This window comes from Cnephaeus nilssonii (genome assembly GCF_951640355.1).
Source record: "Cnephaeus nilssonii genome assembly, chromosome: 2".
Taxonomy (NCBI): Eukaryota; Metazoa; Chordata; class Mammalia; order Chiroptera; family Vespertilionidae; genus Cnephaeus; species Cnephaeus nilssonii.
In genome coordinates, this window is record NC_137073.1 from 59929286 (window position 1) to 59938633 (window position 9348).

General features: G+C 38.4%; 1 protein-coding gene across 1 annotated transcript; it reads left to right on the forward strand.

Annotated features, from left to right (window-relative positions):
- Nucleotides 1-4960: 4960 nt before the first annotated feature.
- On the forward strand, nt 4961-5342 carry LOC307093628 (signal recognition particle 14 kDa protein-like; the record flags this gene model as incomplete). The annotated part of the gene is made up of 1 exon (XM_079761878.1): nt 4961-5342. The coding sequence occupies one exon, from the start codon at nt 4961-4963 to the stop codon at nt 5291-5293; it is 333 nt and encodes a 110-aa protein (XP_079618004.1). The 3' UTR covers nt 5294-5342.
- Nucleotides 5343-9348: the final 4006 nt, after the last annotated feature.

Genomic DNA, 9348 nt, shown 5'->3' on the forward strand with positions numbered 1-9348 from the left:
GCAGGCCGGCCACGCCCCCTGGCAACCTAAGCGGAGGCCCTGGTATCTGGAATTTATTTTCCTTCTACAATTGAAACTTTGTAACATGGAGCGGAGTCAAGCCTGCTGCTCCCTCCGGGGTGGCAGCCATCTCTGTGGCAGTTAATTCACCTTCTACAATTGAAACTTTGTAGCCTTAAGCGGGTGAGCCCGGCCAGGGTGTGCGGAAAGCTTTGCTTCCCCTGTTGCCGGCGGCAACCCTGGCCTGCTCTCTCAAGCTCCATTCTGCCGCCCTTTGTTTGAATTTGTTTACCTTCTATAATTGAAACTTTGTAGCTTGAGTGGAGGCTTAGGCCTGCAACGGCTATGGAAAGCTTGGCTTGCTCTGTTACCTGGGAAACCTTGCTCTCTGTGGCTGTAGCCATCTTAGATGGGGTTAATTTGCATACTCACCCTGATTGGCTGGTGGGCGTGGCTTGGCTGGTGGGCGTGGCTTATGTAGCAGAGTGATGGTTGATTTGCATATTACCATTTTATTAGAGAGGATATGTGAGTCTTGGTTACCAAAATAAGTGATATTTTTACAAGTAATTTTTTATTTTTCACTTTATATAACTAGCTTTTCTTTTTCTTTTCTTTTTTACATCATCACTTATCCCTGATAACAAGTATTATTATTTTTTAAGTGGGGAAGTATTTTAATTTAAAAAGCCAAATTTCTAATAGTTGCATCAGAGTTACTCTATATCAGGAGTCCTCAAACTTTTTAAACAGGGGGCCAGTTCACTGTCCCTCAGACCATTGGAGGGCCGGACTATAGTTTAAAAAAAACTATGAACAAATTCCTATGCACGCTGCACATATCTTATTTTGAAGTAAAAAAAAAAAAAAAAAACGGCAAAAACACCCACATGTGGCCTGCGGGCCGTAGTTTGAGGACACCTGCTCTATATATCTGGAGTCACAAATGCAGTTGATAAGGGTCCAGGATGGTTCCACAAATAAGTGAAGCTAGCAAAATATAAGAAAACAGAATCAGTCTCACTGTCAGCAAACTAGGTAGGTTGGTAATAGTGGAGCTTATGAACAAAAGAAGAACATACACTCCATTTCAAGAGAGCAATTCAATTCATCCATTTGTGGCCAAACAACTAAGTCCAAAATTTAAGACACTATGTAGGCCAAGCAAAATATGTCTGTCGGTAGGATCTGGCCAGTAGGTCCTGAATTCATTACCTCTCTTTAAAAGTCACTTTAGGAATATAAGGCATATTTGTGGATATATTCAAGGTAGTGAGTTTTTGTAGAAAACACAGTGGAGTCAGGAATTATGAAAATTAGAATTGGGAATCTTGAGTTGTAGTCTCATTAATGTTATTAGGCAAAACTCCAAACATTCCAAGTCCTGGTACTAGCTTCTAATTTCACGAAAAAAATATGAATATTCTGATAAGTTTCAATGAGAGCAAGAGTAAGGTGAGCAAGAGACTACACTATAAAGGACACTAACAAATTAGTGGTGAATGAAAGTCAGAATCCTTGGAAGAGAAGAATACAAACCTCTTCATAGGTGATAAGTTCATCAAAGACAAAGCCTAGGATGTATCACCTTTGACTAGCATGCCTCCTTAATTACACATGAAAAGCACACACCAAATATTTATCCAATGAGTAGACAAAAGACAGATAAAAGGTTTTCCAAGAGGAGTATTTCTAAAATGTGTATAAGAGATCAATTTTTCTTGATATGTCCATTTATGGACAGGCAATGGAAAATGGATTCAAAATAGAGAAGTTTTTATGACATTTTGATGGATTTATTAAGAAAATGGAACAGGTTGGAAACTCATCTCTATATTAGAGAATGTATTTTGATAATATTTTGGAAGATAATATTTAGGAAAACATTACATGAAGAGGAATGGCAGCATGAGAGATCCCCTTGGTCTCTCCCCTTGAAGTTTCAATAATTTGAACAACTGTAATTCAACAAAAGATTCCCTGCTCAATGCACAAACACGTCTGAGAGATCCAGCATTAAAACATCTGAAGATGGGCAAGTGGGAGCAAACCCGGGAACCAAAATGGGAGAAAAGCTGAGTTGAGCCACAGATGCAGCCCTGTATCTGGGAGTTCACAGAGGGGCTCAGCCTGGAGAAGGGAGGAATCAGGAGTAGCTGGCACTCCCTTTAGCCGAGAGGAGCAGAGAGAATTAGTGAACATTCCTGCAGGAGTAGGCAGTATGAGCTCCAGCTGAGCCCAGTGACCTGAGCAGGGACAAAGCACAGAGGTGCAGCCTCCGTGGTCTGGCAATTGGAAACAAAGCCACAGTGCCTGGCCACACCTTAACCGCCCAGAGCTCACCTCCCCTCATCCTATATGTCGGGTTGCAGAGTACTAGTATATTATCTGCAAGCCCTAGAACTGGTACTACAGATTCACTTTTTCCCTAAGCTACAGGCTAATCTCAGGTTCCGGTGAAGGCGCAGGGGAGAACACCACAGAGGTCAACTAGTCACCATTGCTGGGAGGGCAAAGCAACAAAAGCAATAACCCATGACTGGGATCCCCCAGTTCACCCCACCCGCTGCAATCAAGACTACACTGTGGGTGGTGTCTGACTGTGGAGGACATTACTGGGATTTCATGAATTTGGAACTACATCACCCACTGCATTCCCCTGCGGGGTTGGTCACCTGAGACCAGAGTGACAGAATCACAGAGGAGGCATCCACCTTTCCATGGAGCACAGGTTATTTCCTACCCCACCACCCCCCACCACCCCCCTCCCTCCCCAGAGATCTACAAAGCCAGAGAAATACAAGAGAGCTAAAAAACACTTGGGATTCAGCACCACCAACTGGAAAACAATAGAAAGACTTATCAATCTACATGCCACTTGTACATAAATGCCTAGACAGAGAAGGAATCCATCAAATGCCATGAATAACCAAAGTAATTACTATTATTATTTTTTGTAAATCAATAAAATTATGCCTATTTTTTGGTATGCCACAGAATTCAGTAATTAGTTTATGTGTGCCATGAGATTTAAAAGGTTGAAAATTGTTGTCCTGTACAATTTAATCATTATGGAATTCAAATGTATTGTCTACAAAACAGGATGATAGAAATTCTCCCATATTTTTGTGAGAATTAAATGAGATAATGCACATAATTCACTTAGCATAGTGTTTAGTAACAGTAAATAGCAATCGGTGTTAGCTCATAATAATTTAAAATATAAGGTGAAGGAATTAAGAAGTACAAATTCGTAGTCACAAAATAGTCACGAGGATGTAAAGTACAGCATAGGGAATATAATGAATAATATTGTAATAACTATGTACAGTGCCAGATGTGTATGTATCTGAAATAGCAAGAGGACCACTTTGTAGAGTATATGATTGTCAAACCACTATGCTGTACACCTGAAACCAATACAAAATAATATTGAATGTAAATTGTAATTTAAAAATGCTAAAACTTAATTATAATTATATCCTTACAATAATTAAATCCATAATAAAGACCACTTCTTTCATAATTTTATTATGAAAGCATGACACACAAAAAAGCATGACAAACTATACTTTATATTATTAATTACACAATTTATTGATATGTTCACATCCTCACAGCAGCACTTACCCCTCTGGTTGTATCAGTCAGGAAAGGCTTTACAAAGAAAGAATAATTTGATCTGGGAAATGAGAGCTAAGAAGAGAGGAAACCAGCCAAGTAAGATGAATCATGTGAGTAAAGGTAGGAATGAGGCAGGCCCATCACATGGAATAGTGAAAAGACCAATATAACTGGAACAGTTGGTATACTTTGGAGTGTGGTGAAAATAATGTTGAATAAGTTGTAATAATAGTAGATATGGTGAAAATAATGTGAGATGTGTAAAAGGAATTTATGGAGGTCCTTGAATCAAATCAGACAAAGAAGTCAGGACTTTCCATTGAACCCAAATGAAAGTAGCCAGAGAGTATTTTCTTCTTCGTGTTTGCAATGATAATTGTGCTGAATGGTAATTGCTTAGATGGTGGGATGCAGATTCCATTGAAAAAAGTAAAAATTTTGAGTCAAGGAAATCAGCTAGGCTTTGCGCTGTCCAATAACTAGCCACTAGTTATATGTAGCTATTGAGCACTGGAAATGTGCTAGTCTGGCCTGAGATGTGCCCCAAGTATAAAATACAAATTAGATTTCAAAGACAAGAAAGAATATATATCAAATATCACATTAATAATTTTTGTTAATTACATTTTGAAATGCTAATATTTTTGATATATTGGAATAAATAAGATATATATAAATGAATTTCATCTTTAAATGTTGCACCTAGACAATTTAAAATTACATATGTGATCACATTATATTTCTATTAGACAAATAAAAGTTTATTGTAAGCATGTATCAATGAAATGATAAAATTGTGGTCTAGTGTAGTAACTACAAATGGAGTAAAATGGAAGGAAATATTACAAAAGAAGAAATCAAACAGTTCAATGGTAAGGAGAGGGATGATAACATCAAGAATCTGAGATTGGCCGAAACCGGTTTGGCTCCGTGGATAGAGCGTCGGCCTGCAGACTGAAAGGTCCCAGGTTCGATTCCGGTCAAGGGCATGTACATTGGTTGTGGGCACATCCCCGGTAGGGGGTGTGCAAGAGGCAACTGGTCGATGTTTCTCTCTCATCAATGTTTCTAACTCTCTATCCCTCTCCCTTCCTCTCTGTAAAAAATCAATAAAATATATTTTTTTTTAAAAAAGAATCTGAGATTGGGTGACTAGTTCTACAACTGGTAGAAAGAAGTTCATAGGTTGAGAATTGATGTGAAGTGAATATTAAAATATTTAGTTTTAGACATGCTGAGTTTGAAATGGTGGTAGGGTATGCAAAAAAAGAGAAGGTAAGGAGAATATAAAAGATAAAGTCACTGATGTGGCCTGAGTGGGGCCAGCGGAGCCGGGATGGTTCTGCTGGAGAGTGAGCAGTTCCTGATGGAGCTGACCAGGCTCTTCCAGAAGTGCCGGTTGTCGGGCAGTGTGTTTATCTCCCTGAAGAAGTATGATGGCCGAACCAAACCCATTCCAAGGAAAGGTTCAGTGGAGGGCTTTGAGCCCTCAGACAATAAATGTCTGTTAAGAGCTACTGATGGGAAAAAGAAGATTAGCACAGTGGTGAGCTCCAAAGAAGTGAATAAGTTTCAGATGGCTTATCCAAACCTATTGCGAGCAAACATGGACGGGCTGAAGAAGAGGGACAAAAAGAGCAAGAGTGAGAAGAGCAAAGCAGCACAGTGAAGGCTCCAGATTCCCTGCTTTCACCAACTAACCACCAAAATGCTATTTTTCCTTTGGTTTTTACTTTTGGCCACAAAACTTTTGGCCCTACATTAACTGTTTTCATGTGAGATTATGTTAATTTTGGACAGAAGAAGAGCTGTGATGTTTACAGGGTAGTTATAAGAAGCCAGTTTATTTTAGATCTGGCTACATGGTCTATGTTGCCTATTTGCATATTCCTGGATTTTAGTTAAAGATTCCGCAGGCATCTGTGTGAAGAACAATGCATCATTAAACCTGTCTATTTATTAAAAAAAAAAAAAAAGATAAAGTTACTGAATATGGCAAAAGGGATACATGCATATGCTAAGTAATAATATCAGTAAAATTATGAGGACGAAAGCCATATTGTAAAGGGTTAAGGAATAATAGTAAATAAATACACGCATTGGAGTATAGATCATTCTTTTGAGAAGTTGTCACTGAATGAAAAAAAAAATAGCGTAAGGGCAAAGAATAAGCATGAGGAAAGGGTTTTGGTTTTGCTTTTAGTTTTGGTTTCCAAGAGGGAATGGAATCTACATGCTTATCTTTTCATTCATTAATTTAGTAAATCAGTCAGTCTTTCAAAAACCAGGTGATTACATAGTTCCTATGCCTCAGACATCTAAGTCATTCAAGCTCTATATGAAAGTTGGGACAAGCATAAAGAAAAAATAGTAATAAGAAAAAGAGGATCAAATAAGTGGAATGAACATAGACAGACAGACACACACACACACACACACACACACACACACACACACACACACACACGTCTTTTAAGGGGAAGTGCAAGCACCTGGGGTAGCTGAATAAAGGAGTAAGAGTATATAAGGAGACAGAGAAGCAGGGACCAGACCAAGGAGTGACTCAGCCACAATAAAAACATTTGCACTTCATCCTCAGGATCAAGGTGAGCCATTAAATAGTTTTAAATAAGGACCTGTACTTTTTTAATGGTTTTGCCAACAGACTGTAGGATAGACTGGAGAAGACCAAAGGAGAAATACCAGTTAGGAAACTACTGTAATCATCCTCGTGCAGGATAATGAAGGCCAAGCATGTCAAACTCAAACACGGGTCAAATAAATGAGGCATGTGGCCTGTGGGCCGCGAGTTTGACATGCTTGATGAAGGCCTTAATTTGACTTTGGAGGATTTTCTTCCCTGTCAGAGCTTCATCAGTTTGCTGTGGTTCCAGCAAATTATGTTCACTCCATTGCAATCCATGAATCAAAAGGATGCAGAAAAGTTTGGGATACATAAAGAAACTGGAACATGGAACGATCACAGCCATACCAAAGCAGCCTCCATGGACCAGTTCTGATGAAACACACAGAGGAATGAACAAACACAAGTCATTTTGGAAACTGTTTTAGGTAGATCTGTAAGCCTATCCATGCATTTCAATTCAATTCAATAATTACATAATATATTATCGAAGGCTGTAACTTAGAGTATAAAATGGGGAAGGGGTAGTAAAAGATGAGTGAGAGATGGAACAGATGTTTGTAATGAATGCCAAGGAGTTTGGACTTCAGCCTTAAGGGAAATGGGAGCCACTAATGGGTTTTAAGAAGGATGACCCAGTCAAATTTTCATTTTACTCTATAGCAAATTGATTGAAACTGGAAAACCTTAAGACAGAGACCAATTGGAATATTTTTGGTATAAACTGGGAGATAGATGGCAGCTTTCTAGCCTAAACTGGTAGCAATGGGGATAAAAGAATATGCATATTCTAGAAAATATTTAAGGTAGAATGATCAGGTCTTTGTGACTGATGGGAAGGGGAGGGCAGGGGAAGGGAGGGGAGAAAAGAGGGAGGAAAATAGGAAGAAAGAAAGAAATGAGTAAGTAAGCATAGAAGGCTCAAAAATTCTTTTAAAAAGTAGTACCTTTCTGTGATTAAGTATAGAGATTTTGAATATTAAATAATATTTTAAAACCTTTTCCTTTATAGTACTTTTTAGCCATCTAGCACTTGACTCTCTCAGACGAGCACCTAGCTCTCTGCAACAAGAGCTGGAACACTGGACATGCACTTGCAATGGCATGTGCTTTTAAGCCCAGGAGAGAGGGTCAAAGGCAACATCCAAAATCAGAGAGTTGGGCAAGGGTAAGAAGTGTAGCAAACACAATCTAAGCATACATACAAGTTGACTGAGTGAGCTGGAAAAAGAGCCAAAATGGAAACCAAACCCAAAGCTGGGCTCTCAAGTCAGAATGAGGGCCCACTCAACAGGAAGGAGGTGTAGACTAAGGACTTATGGATCATATGTGTGGGCCTGGGCTTCCCTCCTCCCTTTCTGAGAAGGAATGATCTTTTCCCCTCTTCATAGACAAGTACAGCTTGGGCAGCACATATGGGTTAGTTAGATATTATCAACCTAGAATCTAGTTGCTGGCCAACCTACTTTAGAAAGACAATTCAAATCTTCTACCATAAATTATATAGTTATATTTACGTATATCTTCATTTTAAGGAAAAGATATCAAAACTATTAAAATGCTGAGTTGCTCTCCAAAAGCATAATATGAGTCAAACTTGAACCAGAATATAAGATTCATTTCCTCACTCCTAGCATCATTACATCTGCCCGTTATGCTGCTTCCCATCAAAATGATTTAAAGTTATTCTTTTTTCCCCTAATGCTATGACTCAATGATACCACATAAATCTCAAGGTAATATTAGAGTTATATTTCCTTTCAGAATGCAAAGGGAATTTCTAGTTGATAGCAAAAAGAAAAACAATACTAAATGATGTTTTTTTTCTAAATTTAAAGAGTTCAGTTCTACATATTACTCTTATATCAAAAAAAAATTTTAATATAAGTTCATTCTTAGCAACAATATAGCCTGTATCCCTGTATACACACGAACTTAACTATGGGGATCACAGCATAAAGGTTAACACTGTGGGCTTTAAAATCAAACATACTAATGTTTTTCATCACAATTCTGACAAACCATGTGATTTTTGGGCAAGTGACTTAACTTCTTAAGTCACAGCTTCTTCAAACATAAAGTGGGGGTAATAATAGCAACTCCTTTCAGGGACCGTGATGAGGATTAAATGAAAAATGCACTTAAAGGCTTATCACAATTCCTAGCTCTGGAGTTACTGCTCCATTAATGTGCACTATTAACAGTAGTAATAGTCCCCCTCAGATTCATGGCAGAAAGCTCAGAAGATGGAGCTAAGACTCTCCTGTGGGCCCTTCTGTTGTGCTGGTACCCATGACATGGAATTATGTCATATTTGAGAGCATGGCAGGGAGAATGGCAGGCCTCTTCGTGTTTTCCAGGAGCACTGGGGCTACACCACACACACACAGCTCTAAAATCTAAGCAGATTTCAAAGTTGCTTAAATAGTTATTTTTGGCCAAGAGTCATGTACACTGCCAAATGGCAATGGAATGATTTTCCACTCAAACTTGGCAACAGCAGGATTTAAACAGAAAACTCGGAGGAAGGGAAGGGAAATAATATGCTTCCTTCCTCGGGGCAGTTTTGGACTCTTTAGCACCACAGATAAAAATTATAAAGGAGAGAGAACATTTGGGTATTATAGTATTTATTATAATGTATCAAAAATAAATTGAAAATGAATTGCCAGCTACCATCAGAACCCCCTTTCTGCCACTTTTTCATATTTGTGAAGTCTTTTTCAGAAGAAATTGGAATTTCTTCATTTGGGTGCTCTCACTCGAGTAGTGAAGATAGATATTTTGAGTCAAATGGGAGACATTTGACTTCAGTGATCCTGCAAAAGTTCTTCTATTCTTTTAAAATATAAAATAGAACCCAATAGCAAAATAATTTTTTGCATATTTCCATTATTCTTGAGAGGAATCAGGGGAAATGTCAATGGATGTTTAAATCTTCTCTAAACTGAATTCCAATCCAAAGTATCCTGATGGCATTCTAACTAAATTTAAAAACTTGCAAGGATAAAGGTTCTATATGCTTCCTCAGAAAACCCTACTGCAAAGTACTAACAGGAAATGTGTTCTTATTTATGTAT